Here is a 24,453-nt window from a genome sequence, read left to right as displayed (position 1 = left end):
TGCCGTTCGGTACGATTGTGGTGATACCAAATTTATGGTTTATCCGATTTTATGGTTTATACTATTTAAATCACAAAATAGATTAATATTTTAATTTTTTTTGTTTGAGTGCACCATATTTTGAGAGCTGTAACTTTAGTTATTTTTTTTTTATTTTTTTTACCAATAGTGCTATGTGAGGGCTTATTTTTTGCCGGATAAGTAGCAGTTTTTGATGGGACAAATTTTTTGGGTAAGTTTGGGTTTGACATTTTGGTCACTTTTTTATTACATTTTTAGTGAGTGAGGATTACAAAAAAAACTGTAAATAATAATAATCTTGCCAAAATTACAGTGTTCACTATGCAGTATCAATGACGTGGTAATTTTATTCTATAGGTTGGAACGATTTTGGTGATACCTCATTTAGGTACTCTATTTATGGTTTATTGCACTATAAAACTATTTTTGATTTTAAAAAAAATCTTGTTTGCGCATCGCCATTTTAGTGTTTTTTTTTTTTATTGATTTTTTTCAAATATACAGACAATGTGTTGTGATGGCAATCTTTTTCCAGGAGGAGTTGACAATTTTAGTGGTACAATTTTGGGGCACCTGGGACATTATTTTTTTTACCGAGGCGGCAAGCCGCAAATTTGGAAAGGTTTTAATTTAAACTTTTTTCGTGGTGCGGTTTTATTGCTTGGGTTGTTACGGACATGGCAATATCAAAGGTGTATATCATTTTTTTTAAGGGCGGGTATGGGACATTGCATGTATGTATATATGTACGCATGTGTATTTATTTTTTTATTTATATTTATTGTACTTATTTTTTACTCGGTGATCAGCTACTATAGCCAGGTAACCAGAGGGAAGTTCAGAGGTCTCTGGTTGTCATGGCTACCAATGACTGACTCTCGAAGTGATCCAGTATTTTCCTGGGGTACCATAAAACTTCTATCTAGTTCACTGCTGCTTATGAGGTTTTCTCTAGAAAAGTCAACTGTACTAAGCTGATTTCTCTTTTTCACTGTTTAGGCGCCTTCAAGAGGAACAACTGCGCACATCCTCTTTACCAGCAATTCCAAATCCTTTTCCAGAGCTTTGTACACCTGCAAGCTCCCCAGTACTTGCACCAGGATCTTTACCTCAGAATCAACCTGCCAGCAAAAGGAGTGTAAGTATAAATATGATATTAAGTGTTTTTTTTATTCATGAAAATATACACTCTTACTAGACATCTTATCCCCTATCGAAAGCTGGGACCCCATGTTGCCTGAGACCCCGACGTTCTGAACATTTATGTACAAAACACCGGCTGCACTAGACTGCGAGCTGCCGTGGCAGTAACCCCCCCCCTCCATTAATGTCTATGGGAGATCTATGGAGGGTGCATAACTGCTGTGGTCACTTGTAATCCAGCATGGAGTGGAGTTTATTCTGTGCATGCAAATTACTGGGGTGCCAGGCAGGTGATCGCAGGGGTCCCCAGAGGCGGGGGACCCCCTGTGATCAGACAATTTATCTTATCTTCTGTCCAAAAGGATGGAGGATGTCTAGGGGTGAAGTACCCCTTCTTAAAGGGGTACTCCGGTGAAAACCTTTTTTCATTTAAATCAACTGGTGCCAGAAAGTTAAACATATTTGTAAATTACTTCTATTAAAAAATCTTAATCCTTCCAGTACTTATTAGCTGCTGAATGCTACAGAGGAAATTCCTTTCTTTTTGGAACACTGATGACATCACGAGCACAGTGCTCTCTGCTGACATCTCTGTCCATTTTAGCAACCATGCATAGCAGATGTATGCTAAGGGCAGCATGGTGGCTCAGTGGTTAGCACTGCTGCCTTGCAGTGCTGGGGCCTTGGGTTCAAATCCCACTAAGGACAACAATAAATAAAGTGTTATTATTATAATAATGTCAGCAGAGAGAACTGTGCTCGTGATGTCATCAGAGAGGATTCCAAAAAGAAAAGAATTTCCTCTGTAGTATTCAGCAGCTAATAAGTACAGGAAGGATTAAGATTATTTAATAGAAGTAATTTACAAATCTGTTTAACTTTCTGGCACCAGTTGATTTAAAAGAAAAAAGGTTTTCACCGGAGTACCCCTTTAATGTTCTAGTGTCAAACATTTTAACCACTTAGTGTAGCTACTTCTGACTTATCAATTGTTGTATGCGGTGTTCAGATGCAGTAAAAGTCTGAGAATGACCCAGTTCATTTTTGTGTGCTTTGCTTTCTGAGGAAAGCTGAGCATAATCGGAGTCCCAGACCTTCAATGTGCCTGTTCACTGTAACCTTTTTGTTTTTGAATGAACAGGAGAACACTTCTGTCCCTTGGATCGAATTGTTAGGGGTCTCACGTGCTAGACCCTTACAAATTAAAAGGGTACTACTCCTTTCCCTTGCTTTCGGAGCTCCACTCCCCAGCGTCCGGAAGTTATTATTCCGAACAATGTGTGTGCGGGCTTCCGTGTTCAGACCCGCCCCCTCGTGACGACATGCCCGCCCCCTCAACGAAAGTCTATGGGAAGGGCGTGCAACGTCACGAGGGGCGGCCCTGAACACGGATGCCCGCACACACATCGTTCGGAACAATAACTTCCGGGCGCTGGGGAGCGTAGCTCCGAAAGCAAGGGAACAGAGTACCCCCTTAACTTCTGAAATGTCTTTGAAATGTCTGAGGTTGTATCAAAGTTTAAAATATGAAGTACAGTATTCTGGTGCAGTGCTTGCAACAGGATTAAAAGTTTTTTCCTAGCTTGTACATCCTTCCATTGATCCCAGGGTTAAAGTGTACCCGTCAGATCCAACAAAATTTATTTTTTTAATATATCACTCAGTATCTAATCCTGACCATGTACATCTAATTTTTGTGTCTAGCACCTTTATTATTTTTTATTACACTTTTAATTTTGCTCACTAGTCTGAATTCCTCTCAAAGGGAGGGGGCGTGGCCTCACTGTTCAGGTCACCGCCCCCTCCCTCAGTGTGCTGTCTGCTCACATCTCCCCTAGTATTGGCAAAACTACAACTCCCAGCTTTTCCTCACTGACAGTAGTGGGACACAAGCTGACAATGGGAGGCTTTTTCCTCCAGCTCTGAGCTCTGCACTCACAGCTGTCAATCAAGGAAGTGTGTCCATGACATAGATGATGACACATGGACACCACAGGACTAGTATGTGTCCAAGCAGGTGGGGGGGGGGAAGTTGTTTGACTGGCTTTTTCAGTATGAAATACTGAAAATTTGCTAATGAAAGCAATGGCAAAACCTACTGGTTTTGCACGCTTTACAACATATCAAAAGTTTTTGTATCTGACATTGCAAATTTAAAGAACTTTCTTCAAGTTATGACTTCTCTTTAAGGAGTATTCTGGTATGATTAAATTTTACAACTACCCCGCACAATATGAAAATAAGTGATACTTGCCTCTTTTGGTTCCCCACTGTATTCTTTCATGAGTGATGGTTGAAGGGTGGTGCTGTGGATATAGCCTATCTGGACTTTAGCAAAGCCTTTCATACAATTCCACATAAAGAGCTTATGATTTATTGGAATTAATCCCTGTATAGTTTAGTGGATTTACAGTTAGGTGAATAATAGATATTATAGGCTTTTTTGTTAGATAACTGAAACCTCCAAACCCCCTCTAAAGTCATAGGTTAATTCATTAAAAGATGCTTATTCTGAATCTGTAATTCTTTTTTTTTATTCTCTTGTATCTCTTGCTATAGGCCCACAAACACAGAAGTCTGAGTAGTCCTCTCCATTATTTCTCTAGTTTTAGTCCTCTACGAATCAGCATGCATAGTTTGCACACTTACAGCAGCAGAATGGAAATAACTTTTTATGGTGCAAGTTCAGAGTTTGATTTACCAGTGATGTGTCACCTGGTTCTCTTCTGGGTCCTATTCCTTTTAATATGTGATGTTGGAGTAGGTTTGTTTGCTGATCACACAGTTTGCAGTAGGGTTATCAATGCTCATGTTATCTATTAGAGCTAAATAATTTGCAATATTACAGACGAGTGTTCAAAACAATGAAAAGTGCAGCCTAGGATTTCCAAATGTGATGTTTGGTCTTCTTTTATTTCCTGCACCACCATTTTGGTTTCCCTTGAATGGTCTCCCCACAACTTGAATATAAACTATGCACATACAAAATGCTAAATAAGCAAAGGTGCAAAGACCCTATCTTAATATTCTGCTCTAGGTGATTATCATGGGCTGGATGTCATCCACTGTAGTACTATGGACAACACTGGTCAATTATATATTCCTTTCCATAAAGTACTCAATATAAATTAGTGCCCTGCAATTGTTATATGATCATCAATATGATTGCGGATATTGGTCATTAATGGTTAGTGCCTGCTGCTGATAGCAACTAGCATCTGCCATCTATAAAGCTAGCTCAGCTCCTGCATTAGCATCATTGTCTCTTGAAAGAACGTGCACCATACATGTACGGGGTTAAATCAGAAGCTGAGACTGGGTTCACACTGCATTTTTGCGATCACTTGATCACTTATACCACTCAGCATCCCTCGGAGGATACCCATGTATACTGTGGTGTACAGCAGGGAGTGCCATTTATTTTAGTGACCTTTGTCACCTAGTAAATCAGTTTTGGCTGCTTTCTGCTGATATAATTTAACATAGCGGGCTCCATAGAAAGTCCTGTTAAATTACTGTTTACCAGTGGAGAGTGGCTCAAGGCCACATTGAATGGCGCCTGCTGCTGCTCGCCACACCTGAACCCAATTGTCAGTGGAATGCTGACAAAAACCTGGTGTGTACCCAGCCTTATTCTGTTGCATCCGGTTTCTTGAAAAGGTTGCAACAGAACACAAATGATGCAGGTTACTCGTTTGTTGGTAAATTTGGTCACCCCAAAAAAACTGTACCTTTTAACAAGCACCATAGAACCTCGTGGGCAGGTGATGGCACTGTGGGCACTCTTGCGAACTCCCCCACCCATACCCATTTTATGTAATACCAGAGTTAAAGCACTTAATACTTGTGCTTAGCATTTTGTTTTCTGGTACAACTATTTCTTGTTGATGATACAAATTATGCACATCTTCAAAAATTAATAAAAAAATTTGTGTTTTTTTTTATGTACTATTTTTGAGGATTTACATAGCTCCAGGGCATATTTTATTCAGACATGTTCTAGCTAATATGTAGTGACACTTTTTGGAACAGTTGGCAAGAAATGAGCCTCTGACTTACATCCTGCCAGTCCTACCACATGGAGAACCAATCTGGGTGGCCGCACTGACCTACATTTTCCTGGAATACCATCTTGCACCATTGCTTTATATTCTTGGGCTCAGTTTAAATAGACAATAAAGATGCTTAGGTCATTCTTGTGTTGAAGATCTTGGTGCATGAAATTGGGAAGCGCAGTAGCCTAATTGCCACAAAATATTTCTGGCAGGAAGCAACATTGCTGTTTCTCTCCCCAACCCCCCACACCCCCTGTTTCCTTGCATTAATAATTCTGAAATAATTAGTGAACTTTTTTACTTATAGTTGAGAGTTACAAATACACCACCTAATTTGCCCACTATGCAAAAATGAATATAAATATGTGTATCATATTAACTATTAACTTAGAGTGATTATTTTTTTTGTTTGGCTCAAAAAAAAAAAAAATATATATTTTTTAAAAACTCACATGATGTTGCCCATACGCCTCAGACTTCACTGGGTTTGGCTGACATTAAAACATGGGCAGTCTAGAGAGACCACTGTTGACTGAACTAGTATTTGTCCAGCAGTTGTTGAAAGTGTATGGTCAACTTTAGAAAATGATTTACGGTACTTCCTGCTTGTTCCCCATGCTGGAGCAGAGTGTTTAAGCCAGAGGCCACAAGTCTACCTGCCTCTGTTTCAGCTGACTTTTAGGTCACTAGATTGTTCCACTGTTTAGAATAAAACTGTAAAACAAGACCAAAATAAATTTTAAATTATGATCTATTAAAAGGCTTTTGTAGCCGTGGCTTATGTTCTTTCTAATGACAGTACCATAAAATGTACAGCAAAACCCAAAAATATTTTTGCAGGGAAATTTTGCACATTTTGGAGGTTTTCGTTTTCACACTGTACATTTTACGGTAAAACTACTATGTTCTCTTTATTCTGTCGGTCAATATGATTAACATAATGCCTATATTTACCGTACTTGCTTGTATAACTTTTAAAAAAAAATTTTTTTTCATACAGAATAAGTATGTTTAAAATTGCCCTGTTTTGATAACCTATAATGTTCTTTTTTTTCTGTATACGAGCTGAGGGGCTATGAGGGCTTATTTTTTTTGCACAATGAGCTGTAGTTTTTTGTACTTTTGCGAATGTGACTTTTTAATCACTAATTCACAAAAAGCATACATTTTGACCTTTTTTTTTTTAAATAAAAAAATATATATTTTTTTTCTTGTTTATGGCATTATATTTTTATAGTTCACACATTTATGCACGCACCGATACTAAATTATGTAAAAAAATTATATATACTTTTTGGGGGGAAATGGGGCAGTAAAAAATTTTATATGGGGAGTTTAACACGCAGTTTTTAGGCTAAAATTGTTTGCTTAAAGTCTATCTGCGTGTTATACGCCGATAAGCCTCTGCAGTTCAATGAGTTAAAGCGGGTGCTTCAAATCAATGAACTGCAGCTGCTTTTGCAGGTCCAGAGGCCTGCCGTCGCTGCCTGCTTCTCTGCCCCTGCCTATCCTGGGGTCCAGAGTCCAGAGACTGCCGCCGCTGCAGCCCCAATACCTCCCCCATCCCCAGTTTTATAATTACCTGTTCCCGGCGTCCGCGCTGCTTCTTGCTCCGGCGGTTTCCTGCGTTGTTGCTATGCGCTCCACAATGACGAGTGACGTCTTAAACGCGACGTCACAATCAGTGGCCCGGCGCACAGTGACAGCTAAGGACGCCTCCGGAGCCAAAAGCAGCGTGACCCTGGGAACAGGTAATTATAAAACCAGGGATGGGGGAGGTAATGGGGCGGTGGCGGCAGTCTCTGGATAGCCAGGGGGAGAGAAGCGGCGGCAGCAGGACTCTAGACCCAGGAAAGGCAGGGGGAGAGAAGCGGGCAGCGATGGCAGTCTCTGACCCCGCAAAAGCCGTGCTTCTGCGGGGTCAGAAACAGTCTATCAGGGTATACACATGCATACACACGCACCCTCATTTTTACCAAGGATATTTGGGTAAAAATTTTTTTGTTACCCCCATATCCTTGGGAAATTTAGGGTGCGTGTTATAGGCCGGTGCATGGTTTACCCCGATAAATACGGTGTACGTGTGATATATAATATGTGTGTGTGTGTGTATATGTGTGTGTGTGTGTATATGTGTGTGTGTGTGTGTATATATATATATATGTGTGTATATATGTGTGTGTGTGTGTGTATATACCGTATTTATCGGGGTATACCACACACCGGCCTATAACACGCACCCTCATTTTACCAAGGATATTTGGGTAAAAAAGTTTTTTACCCAAATATCCATGGTAAAATGAGGGTGCGCGTGTATACCCCGATACACCCCCAGGAAAGGCAGGGGGATAGAGGCCGTCGCTGCCCGCTTCTCTCCCCTGCCTTTCCTGGGGTCTAGAGCCCTGCTGCCGGCCCTTCTCTCCCCCTGGCTATCGGCGCCGCTGCCCGTTCTGTCCCCCTGACTATCGGTACCGGCGCCGATAGCCAGGGGGAGAGAAGGGGCAGCGGCACCCGTTGCCTCCCCCCATCCCCGGTGGCATAATTACCTGGGTCGGGTCCGCGCTGCTGCAGGCCTCCGGAGGCCTGCAGCAGCGCGGACCCGACCCAGGTAATTATGCTACCGGGGATGGGGGGAGGCAACGGGGCAGCGGCGCCGGCAATGGGTGCCGCTGCCCCTTCTCTCCCACTGGCTATCGGCGCCGGTACCGATAGTCAGGGAGACAGAACGGGCAGTGGCGGCGATAGCCAGGGGGTGAGAAGGGCCGTCAGCACGGCTCTAGACCCCAGGGAAGGCAGGGGGAGAGAAGCGGGCAGCGACGGCCTCTCTCCCCCTGCCTTTCCTGGGGCGGTATCGGCGTATAACACGCACATAGACTTTAGGCTAAAAATTTTAGATAAATACGGTGTGTGTGTGTGTATGTATGTGTGTATGTGTATGTATGTGTGTATGTGTATGTATATGTGTATATATATGTGTATATATATATGTATGTGTATGTATGTGTATATATATATGTATGTGTATGTATGTGTATATATATGTATATATATGTATGTGTATATATATGTATATATATGTATGTGTATATATATGTATATATATGTATATATATGTATGTGTATATATATGTATATATATGTATGTGTATATATATATATATATGTATATGTATGTATGTGTGTATATATATGTATGTGTGTGTGTATGTATATATATGTATGTGTGTGTGTATATATATATATATGTATGTGTGTATATATATATATATTATAATATATATATATATATATATTATAATATATATATATATATATTATTATATATATATATATTATAATATATATATATATATATATTATAATATATATATATATATATTATAATATATATATATATATATTATAATATATATATATATATATATAATATATATATTATAATATATATATATTATAATATATATATATATTATAATATATATATATATATATATATATTATAATATATATATATATATATATATATATATTATAATATATATATATATATTATAATATATATATATATATATATATATATATATATATATATATATATATATATATATATATATATATATATTATAATATATATATATATATATATATATATATTATAATATATATATATATATATATATTATAATATATATATATATATATATAATATATATATAATATGGGGGTGACTGGTTCTCAAGGTCTTGAGTGTGATGGAAATGTGTTATATGGTTTTGTCTGTGAATATGTAATGATGATAGTGGTGTTTATGAATAATTCAAGAGGGTGATGATGGGTGTTTGTATAAACTTGAGGGTATATATATATATATATATATATATATATATATATATATATATATATATATATATATTATATATATTATTGAAAGAGGGTGATAGGTGTTCCTGTATAAACTGGAGAATCTGTGTATAATGATCGGTGTATATGGGAGAGAGGGAAAAGTATGGGGGAGAAAAGTATCTTGATCGGTGTTTGGAGAGGGGGATGGTAAGTGTTATTAACCAATCATTCACAAACACCTATCAAGATACTTTTCCCTCTCTCCCATATACACCGATCATTATATACAGATCCTCCAGTTTATACAGGAACACCTATCACCCTCTTTCATTATACATATATATACATACCCTCAAGTTTATACAAACACCCATCATCACCCTCTTGAATTATTCATAAACACCACTATCATCATTACATATTCACAGACAAAACCATATAACACATTTCCATCACACTCAAGACCTTGAGAACCAGTCACCCCCATTTATCTTTACGAATTTTCTGCTTAATCAGGGTATACAGGAGATTATACCCAGACTGAAGTTCTCGGTCACCACACCAGATTGAGTACATCTCACACTTCCTTAATCTTTTTCAATATATATATACAGTATATATAATATAGTGTGTATGTAACACACACACCGTATTTATTGGCGTATAACACACATTTTTTATGCTAAAATTTTTAGCCTAAAGTCTATCTGCGTTATACGCCAATAGACTGTTTGTGACCATGCAAAAGCCGCTGCAGTTCAATGATTTAAAGCGGGCGCTTTAAATCATTGAACTGCAGCAGCTTCTGCCTGGCCAGAGTCCCACTGCCACTGCCAGATTCCCTCCCCGTCCCCAGTTTTATAGTTACATGTGCCCTGGGGACTGCGGTCGTTCATGCTCGGGCAGTCTCCTGATCTGTCACTGTGCGCTGCGTAATGACGAGTGATGTCCTCAACAGGTCACTCGTCAGTCAGTGCGCGGCGCACAGTGACAAATCAGGAGACCGCCGGTGCATGAAGGGCCGCAGTCCCCAGGGCACATGTAACTATAAAACTGGGGATGGGGAGGGTATAGAACAGCGGCACTCTGGCCCCACAGAAGCCACTGCAGAAGCCACTAAAGTGCTTGCTTTAAATCATTGAACTGCAGAAGCCGTCAGAAACAGTTTATCGAGGTACACCTTCACACACGCACCCTCATTTTTCCAAGGATATTTTGGTAAAAAAAACTTTTTAACCAAAATTTCCTTGGAAAAATTAGGGTGCATGTTATAAGCCGGTGCGTGTTATACCCCGATAAATACGGTATATACACACATACATGTTATGTCTCCATAGAGAACTATTTATAGCAATCATTAGATTGTTAAAGGGGTACTCCGGTGAAAACCTTTTTTCTTTTAAATCAAATGGTGGCAGAAAGTTAAACATATTTGTAAATGACTTCTATTAAAAAATCGTAATCCTTCCTGTACTTATTAGCTGCTGAATACTACAGAGGAAATTCTTTTCTTTTTGAAATGCTCTCTGATGACATCACGACCACAGTTCTCTCTGCTGACGTTATTATAATAATAATAATAATAATAATAATAATAACTTTATTTATTGTTGTCCTTAGTGGGATTTGAACCCAAGTCCCCAGCACTGAAAGGCAGCAGTGCTAACCACTGAGCCACCATGCTGCCCTTAGCATACATCTGTTATGCATGGTTGCTAAAATGGACAGAGATGTCAGCAAAGAGCACTGTGTTCGTGATGTCATCAGTGTTCCAAAAAGAAAGGAATTTCCTCTGTAGCATTCAGCAGCTAATAAGTACTGGAAGGATTAAGATTTTTTAATAGAAGTGATTTACAAATATGTTTAACTTTCTGCCACCAGTTGATTTAAAAGAAAAAAGGTTTTCAGCGGAGTACCCCTTTAACCCCTTAAGGACCAAGGACGTACCGGTATGTCCTTGGTCCTGCTCTCCTGATATAACGCGGGGTTACACAGTAACCCCGCGTCATATCACGGCGGGCCCGGCGTCATAGTGAAGCCGGGACCCGCCTCTAATAGCGCGCAGCGCTGATCGCGGCGCCGCGCGCTATTGACCCTGTAGTGAAAGTGAAAGTTGCCGGCTAGCTCAATCGGGCTGTTCGGGATAGCCGCGGCTAATCGCGGCATCCCGAACAGCTTACAGGACAGCGGGAGGGCTCCTACCTGCCTCCTCGCTGTCCGATCGCCGAATGACTGCTCAGTGCCTGAGATCCAGGCATGAGCAGTCATGCGGCAGAATCGTCGATCACTGGTTTCCTATGAGAAACCAGTGATCAATGATGATCAGTGTGTGCAGTGTTATAGGTCCCTATGGGAGCTATAACACTGCAAAAAAAAGTGAATAAAGATCATTTAACTCCTCCCCTATTCAAAGTTTGAATCACCCCCCTTTTCCAATAAAAAATACAACACAATGTAAATAAAAATAAACATATATGGTATCACCGCGTGCGGAAATGTCCGAATTATAAAAAATATATCATTAATTAAACCGCCTGGTCAATGGCGTGCGCGTAAAAAAATTCCAAAGTCCAAAATAGTGCATCAATAAGTCCTATCAATGCAAAAATGGTACCGTTAAAAACTTCAGATCACGGCGCAAAAAATTAGCCCTGATACCGCCCCTACACGGAAAAATAAAAAAGTTATAGGGGTCAGAAGATGACAATTTTAAACATATTAATTTTCCTGCATGTAGTTATGATTTTTTCCAGAAGTCCTACAAAATCAAACCTATATAAGTAGGGTATCAGTTTAATCGTATGGACCAACAGAATAAAGATAAGGTGTCATTTTTACCGAAAAATGTACTACGTAGAAACGGAAGCCCCCAAAAGTTACAAAACTGCGTATTTCTTTCAATTTTGTCGCACAATGATTTTTTTTTCCGTTTCACCGTAGATTTTTGGGCAAAATGACTGATGTCATTACAAAGTAGAGTTGGTGTCGCAAAAAATAAGCCATCATATGGATTTTTAGGTGCAAAATTGAAAGTTATGATTTTTTAAAGGCGAGGAGCAAAAAACGAAAATGCAAAAACGGAAAAAACCCCGGTCCTTAAGGGGTTAATACTGTTCAGTGCTATCGGAGATCTGTTTCTGTGGTCTGCAAGCCATCAGTGCTGCACGTTGCCACAGATGCCAAGATCAGTATTGATCGCTGATGTGTGCCATTTCCGGCGGATCTCCCGCTGCTGATGGAATCCGGGTCCCACCGTCTATAACACCCCCATGACGTACATTTACAATTATACATTAAGTACCAGGGCACTAAGACGTAAATTTATGTCCAATATCATCAACAGCTTAACATTTAAAAAAAATTTTTAATTTTTAGTAATACAATTACTAAAAGTAGTAAAATAAAACCTAAATTGGACAGCATTGTAATTGTATTGACCTACAGAATTTGTTTCTTTTTTCCGAAAAGTGTGCTGCATAGAAAATAAACCACCAAGTTGCAAAAGTGTTTTTTTTTTCTCTAACAATTTTTTTCATAGTTTTTTTTTTTTGAGAAACGTGAAGGAAGCAGTATGAGTGGTTACTATGGGCAAATCTCCCACATAAATTGCTGCTCCCTTAAGGGGTTATAAGCCTTCTAATGCCCTAAAGTAAAATGTTTATCAAATGATGCCAACATAAAGTAGACATATTGTAATGTACCGTAAATTAATTCAATTACTTGGCACGCCAGTTTTTCTTGCAAGTAGATATATTCAATTCCTCTGAATGTGTTTAGCACTTGCACAAAGCACAGTATGTCGCACAAACAATCTCTGAATCACTTGTATCATTAAGTGTTCCAAAGTTATTACTACATAAAGAAACACAGGTCAGATTTGAAAAATGGGGCCCGATCATTAAGACCAAAACAGGCGGTATTCATAAAGGAGATATGCAGCGCACAACAATTGCTTTCCCCATACAGCAGAAACAAAAGTTTTATATAACTTTCCAATATACTTGCGTTTTCTCTTTCACAGTTCATCTGTAATTCCTTCCTGAGCTGTCTACAGGAAGCTCAGTAGTTCTCCCAGCTAGTGTGACTTTCCAGCCCATAGAGCTGCGTTAGGCAGCCATATATCGGAACGTCACTATTGCACACAATTCAACAGGAGGGTTTTCTCCCTCCCATCACCCGCCTGCTCCAGCCTGACGAGCCGCCCCTTATGATTATTCATTATGTCATTAAACGGCCATCCCTGATAGGCTGAGCTTTGCAGCCTCCTGGATGGCCACTGTAACACCCCCCCCCCCCCCCCCTCCCTCATCCAGCTCTGAAAACCCTGATCCCCACCAGCATTCTTCATGCTAGTATAGCAGGTATAGTGGTCTGCAATCTGAGTCTCTAACACTGGCGAAACTACAACTCCCAGCATGCCTGGAAAACCAAATGCTGTCCAGGCATGCTGGGAGTTTTAGTTTTGCCAGTTCCTGGACAGAAGTCTGGTCAATGATGGTGGTTGTAGTAACACCACAGCGCTGACGGACTGCAGGAATCCCTTGGCTGTGATTCTGTTGTAGCACTTGTGCAGATGGACAACTCCCATCATTCCCAGATATCATTTTCTTGTCTGGAAATGAGGAGTTGGAGTTTAGTAACAGCTGGAGACTGTCCCTCTGTGCTGGTACACTACTCCCACCATGGACATCCCTTGACTGCTGGAGTCTTGGTACAAGCGCTGCAACAGACTCCCATGATGGGAGTAGTAGTACCAGCAAAGAAAGACAGCCTCCAGCTGTTGTAAAACTACAACTCCGGTCATTTCCAGTCAGGCAAATGATATCTGGGAATCATGGGGGTTGTAGTTTCAAAACAGCAAGCCTCCAGCTGTTGCTAAACTACAACTCCCATCATTTCCAGACAGCCAAAAGATGTCTGGGAATGATGGGGGTTGTAGCTCAACAACATCTAGAGGCTCCCTGTTTGCAATCACTGTTTTTATGGGCATTCTCCCCAGGGGTGCGTCCAAAATATACTACGGTAACCCTTTTTCGTGTTTTTCTTTTCTTCTCATTTCAGATAAGTGTATTCGGAGGACTACTTCATATTCGGTCGATGACAAGTGCCTTTTTAATATATATATATTTTTTTTATAAAATTGTTAACAAGGGCTTGTTGGGGAGTGTTTTGGGAATAAATTTTTTTTTAAAACAGTTTATTTTTTATTTTTTTTATTTACAGGCTTAGTAGTGGAAGCTGTCTTATAGACTGAATCCATTACTAAGCCAGGGCTTAGTGTTAACCCCAAAATCAGCTAGCGCTTTCCCCCAATTATTACCCCGGTACCCACCACCCCAGGGGTGCCGGGAAGAGCCGGAACCAACAGGCCCAGTGCATCAAATATGGCGCCCCTGGGCCTAGGCGGTGACAGGCTGCCATTATTTAGACTAGGGAAGGCCAGTAACAATGGTCCTAGCTAGTGCTGGGCGTAATACCGGTATGAACCGGATACGTTTTTTTTTTTTCTCCCACGGTATGGATTTTTGCCCATACCGCTATACCGGTCGGGCCCCTCCCTCCGGATAAATTGTAGAGCCCAGTGCGGCACCCTCACTTGTCCCGGTGTGCTTCTGTGGCCCGATTCCGAGAGCGGAACCGGGCCACAGAAGCTAATCCATTTACGGTGTCCACCCGCTGCGCCTGTCAGCCAGTGTCCCCGCGAGCACGATCAATCCCCACCGCTAGCGAGATCCATGTGCCCACTAGCGTTGTCACAAGAATGCTGAGCGCGGCTCTGTTCCCCGTCCCTGTCAGCTCTCAGGGTACGGGAACAGATTTAAAAGCCTCGCGCGTGGCTAACGTAGTATTGCGGAGGCGCAGCACTACGCAAATAGCGTAGGGCTAACGTAGGCAGCGCTAGGAGCCTAGTGTTAGCCCTACGCTATTTGCGTAGTACTGCGTTAGCCACGCGCGAGGCTTTTAAATCTGTTCCCGTACCCTGAGAGCTGAAAGGGATGGGGAACAGAGCTGCGCTCGGCTTTCTTGTGACACCCTAGTGGGCACAGGGACCGTACTAGCGGTGATGGTAGAGCTCACGGGGGGCACATTTGACACCGCTAGTGGGCACAGGGACCCCCCGTGGGGGGTGGGGATACGCGGTAATACCGTGATACCGCGATAATAAAAAAATAAAAACCTTGGTATTCATTTTAGGCCATACCGCCCAGCGCTAGTCCTCGCCCACCCTGATAATGTCAGGCTGTTGCTGTTTGGTTGGTATTTTGCTGATACTGAAAATACGGGGAACCACACACGTGTTTATTTATTTAAAAAAAATTTCTGTTTGAAAAAAATAAATAAAAATTATGCATGGGGTTGTCTGTATTTCATTCTCAGCAAGATACCAACGAAGCAGCAACAGCCTGATGTTACCAGGGTTGGCGACCATTGTTACTGGCCCTCCCCAGCCTAAAGAACTCCAACCTGTTACCATCTAAGCCTAGGAGCGCTATTTTTGATGTTCTGGGCCTGTTGGTTCCTGCACCCCTGGGTCAGTTGGTGCCGGGGTAATAATTGGGGGGTTAACGCTGGCTGTTTTTGGGGCTAATGCTAAGCCCCGGCTTAGTAAAGGATTCTGTCTATAAGACTGCTTTCACTACTAAGCCTGTAAAATAAATTAAAAAAACATGTTTTTAGAAATTTTAATTACAAAAGCACTCCTCCACAAGCCCTTGTTAACCATTTTATTAAAATATTTTGGGAAAAAAACAAAACTGGTAATCGTAGTCCCCGAATCCGTAGTAGTCCACAGGATGCACGGATCTGAAAAGAAAAACATGAAAAAAGGGTTATTACAATTTGGTGCTCTCCCCTGGGGAGCACACCCATAAAGCAGTGTATTCCCAAACAGGGAGCCTCCAGATGTTGCATATCTACAACCCCCCATCATTCCCATACAGTCTTTGGCTGGTGGAAAAAAATTTGGAGAAAAAAATTACTGAAATAAATGGAACAAAAAATGTGAAAAAAAATAAACAGATAGATATATGTATGTGTATATAGGGGGGGAAAGTTTTTAGTCAGCCACCATTTGTGGTGTTTTTTTCATCATAGGTATACCTCAACTATGAGAGACCTAATGAGAGAAAAAAATCTATAAAAGCATTGTCTGATTTTTTAAGAATTTCTTTGAAAATGATGGTGGAAAAAAAGTATTTTTGGTCAATAACAAAAGTTCATCTCAATACTTTGTTATATATTCTTTGTTGGCAATGAGAGGTCTAACGTTTTCTGTAAGTCTTCACAAGGTTTTCACACACTGTTACTGGTATTTTGGCCCATTCCTCCATGCAGATCTCCTCTAGAGCAGTGATGTTTTGGGGCTGTCGCTGGGCAACATGGACTTTGAACTCCCTCCAAAGGTTTACAACGGGTTTGAAATCTGGAGACTGGCTTGGCCACTCCAGAACCTTGAAATGCTTCTTACGAAGCCACTCCTTCGTTGCTCGGAGGGTGTGTTTGGGATCCTTGTCATGCTGAAAGACCCAGCCATGTTTCATCTTTAACCCCTTAAGGACACATGACGTACTGGAACGTCATGTGTCCACTCCCGATCGTCATGCGTCATAGCGGGTCGGGCCCGGCCTCTAACAATCGGCGCCTCTAAAGTGAAACCGAGAAACCGAAAGTATGCCGGCTAGCTCAGTGGGCTGTTCGGGATAGCCGCGGCGAAATCGCGGCATCCAGAACAGCTTACAGGACAGCGGGAGGGCCCCTACCTGCCTCCTCGCTGTCCGATCGCCGAATGACTGCTCAGTGCCTGAGATCCAGGCATGAATGCGGCAGAATCATCGATCACTGGTTTCTTATGAGAAATCAGTGACAATGATAAAGATCAGTGTGTGCAGTGTTATAGGTCCCTATGGGAGCTATAACACTGCAAAAAAAAAGTGAATAAACATCATTTATCCCATCCCCTATTAAAAGTTTGAATCACCCCCCTTTTCCCATAAAAAAAAAAAGTGTAAATAAAAATAAACATATATGGTATCGCCGTGTGCGGAAATGTCCGAATTATAAAAATATATCATTAATTAAACCGCACGGTCAATGGCGTGCACGCAAAAAAATTCCAAAGTCCAAAATAATGCATTTTTGGTCACTTTTTATATCATGAAAAAATGAATAAAAAGCGATCAATAAGTCCTATCAATTCCAAAATGGTACCGTTAAAACTTCAGATCACGGCGCAAAAAATGAGCCCTCATACCGCCCCATACACAGAAAAATAAGTTATAGGGGTCAGAAGATGACCATTTTAAACGTATAAATTTTCCTGCATGAAGTTATGATTTTTTCCAGAAGTACGACAAAATCAAACCTATACAAATAGGGTATCATTTTAACCTTATGGACCTACAGAATAAATATCAGGTGTCATTTTTACCGAAAAATTTACTACGTAGAAACGGAAGCCCCCAAAAGTTACAAAATGGCGTTATTTTTTTCAATTTTGTCTCACAATGATTTTTTCCGTTTCACCGTAGATTTTTGGGCACAATGACTGACGTCATTACAAAGTAGAATTGGTGGCGCAAAAAATAAGCCATAATATGGATTTTTAGGTGCAAAATTGAAAGAGTTATGATTTTTTAAAGGCAAGGAGCAAAAAACGAAAATGCAAAAACGGGAAAAAAAACGGTCCTTAAGGGGTTAAGGCCATTGCTGATGGAAGGAGGTTTTCACTCAAAATCTTACGATACATGGCCCCATTCATTCTTTCCTTTACTAGGATCAGTCATCCTGGTCCCTTAGCAGAAAAACAGCCCCAAAGCATGATGTTTCCACCACCATGCTTCAAGTAGATATGGTGTTCTTTGGATGCAACTCTGCATTCTTTCTCCCCCAAACACGACGAGTTGAGTTTTTACCAAAAAGTTCTACTTTGGTTTCATCTGACCATGTGACATTCTCCCAATACTCTTCTGGATCATCCAAATGCTCTCTAGCAAACTTTAGATGGGCCCGGACATGTCCAGGCTTAAGCAGGTCTGGCACTGCATGATTTGAGTCCCTGGCGGCGTAGTGTGTTACTGATGGTAGCCTTTGTTACTTTGGTCCCAGCTCTCTGCAGGTCATTCACTAGGTCCCCCCGTGTGATTCTGGGATTTTTGTTCAGTTCTTGTGATTATTTTGACACCACGGGGTGAAATCAAGGGAGATTATCAGTGGTCTTGTATGTCTTCAATTTTCGAATAATTGCTCCCACAGTTGATTAACAGGTTCAAACAGGTGCTATTAATACAGGTAACAAGTGGAGGACAGAGGAGACTCTTAACCCCTTAGCGCATATGGACGTTTGTGTAAATCCATATGCGCGTCACCATATATAATGCGCGCTCACGAGGTGAGCTTATCTGAGTGTTGTTGTGTAAGAGGGGGCTTGAAAGAGGAGTTTTAAAAAAGCAATGAATATCTGTTGTGCAGAGTGAATCTGTGGAGTGGGTGTGACTGCCTATAGTCCACATTCATATTTTTGGTAAGTCTTTTTCTCTTGCACATAGTGGGATAACTGTTAGTTTAAACACCCTTTTTCTCCTTTTTTTTTTTTCTCTGTTCCACCTCTAGGGGGAGGAGTAGAGTGGGCACAGGTGTATAAATCTTAGCTTGGGATGCTTTACTGAGCTTGCTCTTTCTGAGTGTTGCTGTGTAAGAGGGGGCTTGAAAGAGGAGTTTTAAAAACAGGAGTTTGAAAGCAGGAGGCTGAGATCGCTGAGAGTGTTAATTTCTGAACCCAAAAGGTCTACAAAAAATTTGAAGTGTAATTTTGACTGACTGTTTTTGCCTATACATTTGTGAAATCCCCATAACTAGATGGCCTCTATTTTCGAAAATGCAGTCTGGTGTACATCCTGCGCGATGTATGCAATCCTTGAGCAGCAATTCGAGGGTGCATACTGCTGTGTGAGATGTGAGCGAGTTGTTCATTTGAAAGCCCAGATCCTGGATCTAGAGGAGCAACTGGCAACACTGAGATGCATTGACAACCCGGAGAGGAGTCTCCTGCTCACTGAGCAGGTACTCTCTGGGGTAGAGGTGGGGGAGGACAGTGGGATGGAGGTGCAGGACAGTCAGGCAGCTAGCTGCATTACAGTTAGAAAGCGGGGTAGGGGAAAAAGTGTCAGGGAGGCTAGTCCTGAACTGGCACACCCCAACAAGTTTGCCCGCTTGGCAGATGAGGGGGATGCCATTACAGAGCTAGCAGAACTGCAGCAGGATACTGCCTCTGACCACCAGGGGGGTGTCTGCTCCAGTAAGGAGGGAGGAGTGCAGGGCAGGCCAAACAGGTACTAGTGGTGGGGGACTAAATTGTTAGGGGGACAGACAGGGCGATCTGTCACAAAGATCGCCGAACAGTGTGTTGTCTGCCTGGTGCTCGAGTTCGGCACATCGCGGATCGGGTTGACAGGTTGCTGGGTGGGGCTGGAGAGGACCCAGCAGTCATGGTACATATTGGCACCAATGACAAAGTAAGAGGTAGGTGGAGTGTCCTTAAAAATGATTTCGGGGACTTAGGCCGCAAGCTTAAGGCAAGGACCTCCAAGGTAGTATTTTTTGAAATACTGCCAGTACAACGAGCCACACCAGAGAGGCAGCGGGAGATTAGGGAGGTAAACAAGTGGCTCAGAAGCTGGTGTAGGAAGGAGGGGTTTGGTTTCATGGAGAACTGGGCCGAAATCACTGTCGGCTACCGGCTCTACCGTAGGGACGGGCTGCACCTCAATGGGGAGGGTGCAGCTGTGCTTGGAGCGAAGATGGCTAGAAGGGTACAGGAGTGTTTAAACTAGGGACTTGGGGGGAGGGAACCTACAGCAAAGAGGGGGAAGATAGTGTAGATAGAGAGGGGGGACTTAATAATGTACCTGGGGGTGGAGCGGAGGGAGGGGTTAGAATAGTTAATAGGAATAGGCTTCATAGGAAAATAAAACTTACACCCTTGAATCCCATTAACCCCAATAACAAAGGATGGAAATGTAAAGTGTATGTTCACAAATGCCAGATGCCTAGCAAATAAAATTGGGGAGCGTGAGGCCTTGATGCTGGAGGAACATATTGATATAGTTGGGGTCACTGAGACAAGGCTGGACTCCTTGCATGACTGGGCTGTCAATCTGCAGGGGTTTACATTGTTTCTCAAAGATAGAATGAACAGGAAAGGTGGTGGAGTCTGTCTGTATGTTAGAAGTGGTATGAAAGTCAGTGTGAACGATGCCATAGTGTGTGATGATTCTGAGGATGTGGAATCACTGTGGGTAGAATTACAAAAGGAGGGAAATACTGAAAAAATATTTGGTGTAATCTACAGACCCCCTAATATCGCTGAAGAGATAGGTCGGCTGCATAAACAGAGAGGGCTGCCCGGGCAGGTACAGTGGTAAAAATGGGAGATTTTAACTATACAGATATAGATTGGGGTCCGGGGTTGGCTAAAACTACAAAGGGGCAACAATTCCTAAATTTATTGCAGGATAATTTTATGGGCCAGTTTGTGGAGGACCCAACAAGAAGTGATGCCTTGTTGGATCTGATCATTTTCAACAATACAGAGGTGGTTGGTAATGTAACTGTGCGAGTAAACCTTGGTAATAGCTACCACAATATAGTTACTTTTGACTTAAAATGTAGAAAACAAAGACAGGCGGGGAAGGCAAAAACATATAACTTTGAAAAGGCAAACTTCCCTGGGCTGAGAGCTGCACTACAGGACATAGACTGGGGGGAGTTGTGGTCAAATACTGATACAGAAGGTAAATGAGACATCTTTAAATCAACTCTAAATAACTATACAGCTAAATATATACCAAAGGGGAACAAATATAAACGATTAAAACTAAATCCTACATGCCTGACAAATGATGTTAAAAGAGCAATAAACAACAAAAAATAGCTTTCAAAAAATACAAATCTGATGGGTCAGCTATAAAATCTGTAAAAATGTAATAAAAACGGCAAAAAGTAAAAATGAGACAGGTGGCCAAAGAAAGCAAAGCTAATCCTAAATATTTTTTTAGATATATAAATGCAAAAAAAACAAGGACAGAGCATGTAGGACCCCTTAATAATGATAATGGAGAGGTTGTCACAGGCGATAAAGAGAAAGCAGAGCTACTGAATGGGTTCTTTAGTTCTGTATATACTAAGGAAGAAGGAGCTGACATTGGCCAGGTCAGTGCTGGTAACACATGTAATGTACTGAACTGGCTTAATGTAGAAATGGTACAAGGTAAGTTAAGTAATATAAATGTAAGCAAATCTCCAGGGCCAGATGGATTGCACCCAAGAGTTCTTAGAGAACTAAGTTCAGTAATATCTGTACCCTTATTCATGATATTTAGAGATTCACTGGTGTCTGGTATTGTGCCAAGGGACTGGCGCAAGGCGAATGTGGTGCCAATCTTCAAAAAGGGCTCTAGGTCTTCCCCAGGAAACTATAGACCGGTAAGTTTAACGTGTTTTTAATTGTTTGAAGAACTTATAAGGGATTACATACAGGAATACATAGGGGATAATTGTATTATAAGTGATAGCCAGCATGGGTTTACTAAGGATAGAAGTTGTCAAACCAATCTAATTTGCTTTTATGAAGAGGTGAGTAGAAGCCTTGACAGAGGAATGGCTGTGGATATAGTGTTTCTGGATTTTGCTAAAGCATTTGATACTGTCCCTCATAGACGTCTGACAGGTAAGTTAAGGTCTTTGGGTTTGGAAACTTTAGTTTGTAACTGGATTGAACACTGTTCTTATGGTAAAGAAGGCGTGTCGCCCCTTGAGAATAAACCTTTTCTTCTCCAGAAGTAAGAAAGCCTCTAGGTGTTCAATAGCCAGGTGGATGAAGACAGCAATTTCTGAGGCCTATTTAGCCATAGGTAAATCTCTGCCTCTTCAAATGAAAGCCCACTCTACCAGAGCAGTCTCCTCTTCTTGGGGAGTGAGAGCAGAGGCTTTGGTGGAACAGATATGTTAGGCTGCGACTTGGAAGAGCCTTAATGAGGATATGGCTGTTGGATGTAAAGTGCTTAGCGCAGTTGTCCCTCCCTAATTTTATCTTTGGTATTTATCATGGGTGCTGTCGTGGGGGAAACGGAGAATTATATTCACTGATAATTCCTTTTCTGTGAGTCTCCATGTCAGCACCCATATATCCCACCCTTTTTGTTTTCTTGATGTGGTGTTCTTAAGCCCTTTTTTCCTTTTTCTTTTGGTGTTCTTTGTAAATACACTGGTATGGACAGGAAGGGGTGTGAAATTTACCCTCAGTGTTTTTCCTGTCCCAATCAGGAGGAGTTGATCTCGGGGGTACTGTCGTGGAGACTCCCAGAAAAGGAATTATCGGTGAGTATAATTTAGTTTTCTCTTCATCCGTAGTACCCCTTTAACCTGGAAAATGTGGATGACTTTTGTTAAATAAGATCCCCACTAGATAGGTTTAATTTAGGATAACTGCTATTTTCCTAATCAATGTAACAGGAGATACAAAGCAAATGCATTTGTTGAAGTAATATAGCTGACGGTGTTTTGTGTTCATCTATTTTTCATCTCCTTGTTGATATTTCTGCAGGGCATGAAATAATAGCTTGACACTTTGAATAAGCTAGGGAAAGTGTTTGGAATTTTTTTTAAACTGAAACTAAGGAAATATATTTCTGTAAAAGCTCTGCTATAGTGTAAGCCTGTATGAAATTCATAAATTTAATTCTCTTCCCCTTATGAAAGGTCCTCGGCAAAGTTGATTAGATTTTAACAAATGATATCCCCCATACTGTTTCATTCAAAAGTATATAAATTTGATATCCATGTAGTCATACGCACCTGAAAAATAAGTCCCACGTTTTACCACACAGCAGCCTAGAAACGGAACCATTTAAAATAGCGTCCCCCTCTGTTTTACCATTGTACATTTATAACAGTGTGGAAATTCTGTAAATCTGGGTTCTTTAGCTCCTCTGTATATACAAAAGAGGAAGTTGATGTAGGCTGTGCCAGTACTGCTAATACATCATGAAATGCACTTATCTGGCTTAATGTAGCTATGGTCCAAGGTGAGTTAGTGAATGTAAGCAAAACTCCAGGAACAGATGGACTGCACCCAAGAGTTATTAGAGAATTTTTTTTTCTGCTTCTTTACTTCATTACGTTACAGTACATCTGGCTTCCTGAATAGATCCACCATGATTTTATTTTATTTTCTTCAAGAATAATTTATATTGAAATTTTACATTACAAAATTAGCCGGGGATTCCCCAGATGACAAACCACAAAACACATGAGAACGAACAGTCAGAGAAACAACTGTACAACCAACTGTAAGCAGTCCACCTTACAATATAAGTTAAAATGAATCACTGCAAAGTCCATAGCCTGTAAATGAACAAAGGTAATGAGATGCCATAGTGGAGGCAAGGGTAACACCTAAAAGGCCTGAAATAAATCAAATCAAGGTCTACTGAGTTCGAGAAGGGCCAGATATTGTCCGGGTGGGGGGGGGGGGGGGGGGGGTTGTAGGGGGATGAGGATACAGGGAAGAAAAGGAGGGGGATTGGAAGGTGGAGAAGGGGGGGTAAGGGAGGGTAGGAGGAAGGGGTTCAGGGGATACATGAGTATTGGGAGGTCAACCAAAAGTTCCATTTATATGTAAAACTCGGGTAAGTGGCGTTACCGAAAGAGAGAATCTTCTCATATGTACAAGTGAGATTGATGGCTGCAATTGCATCAGAGATTGTAGGGACCCTGGCGGTTTTCCAAAATCTTACAAGCAGTCTTCGTTATGGCACACATGGTGTACTCCCAATAGTAGGAGCACCTGGTGTGGGGACCATTCGTTATGGTCAGGCAGAACAACTCTAAAGAGCCCCTCACAGCTCTTCAAATATCCCAATATTAGGGGGCACTCCCAGAGTATATGGAACAAGGTACCTCTACAGCCACACCCCTGCACTTATTAGAGGTCGAGGGATATATAGGGGCTAGTCTAAGTGTCGTTTTTTGTGATTGTTTCTATGTGAGTGGAACACTTGAGGAACTTTTGGGACATCTTAAACGCAGATAACCATTCCTCCTCAGTAAAAGTAATTCCAATATCGTTCTCCCAGCTTCGCAGTGAGTGAAATTTGTGGAAATGTGATGCATGTTGGAGGGCATTGTATAGTGGTTTCAGTCCTTTTCCCCCTCTAGAAACATATATAAAGGTGACTGGGTCCCTACATAAAGATGTTTGGGTCAGAGAACCTACCAGGTGTCTGAGTTGTAAGCATTTAAAAAAATCAGAAGTAGGGAGGGCGTAGGTGTCGCTTAGTTGGGAAAAAGACAAAAAGGTACCAGAGTCCATGAGGTTGCCCACCATGGAGATCCC

At 41.2% G+C, this 24,453-nt stretch overlaps 1 protein-coding gene across 14 annotated transcripts in view; it reads left to right on the top strand.

Annotated features, from left to right (window-relative positions):
- Positions 1 to 24,453, top strand: part of GRB10 (growth factor receptor bound protein 10) — a 395,303-nt gene that overhangs the window by 172,072 nt on the left and 198,778 nt on the right. For 12 of the 14 annotated variants that reach the window (XR_008844002.1, XM_056520328.1, XM_056520326.1 and 9 more), the window contains 2 exons: positions 1,021 to 1,159; positions 22,383 to 22,436. Coding sequence is in view for 13 of the 14 variants with exons in the window: in XM_056520328.1 (XP_056376303.1) it covers positions 1,021 to 1,159; positions 22,383 to 22,436 (193 nt within the window). In the remaining variant the exon portion in view is untranslated. The remainder of the gene's footprint in view (positions 1 to 1,020; positions 1,160 to 22,382; positions 22,437 to 24,453) is intronic. The other 2 variants (XM_056520329.1, XM_056520334.1) reach the window with 1 other exon arrangement.

The sequence above is a fragment of the Hyla sarda genome, chromosome 5 (assembly GCF_029499605.1).
Source record: "Hyla sarda isolate aHylSar1 chromosome 5, aHylSar1.hap1, whole genome shotgun sequence".
Taxonomy (NCBI): domain Eukaryota; kingdom Metazoa; phylum Chordata; class Amphibia; order Anura; family Hylidae; genus Hyla; species Hyla sarda.
The sequence above is the reverse complement of the archived record's forward strand: the minus strand, read 5'-3'. Positions and strand labels throughout refer to the sequence as shown.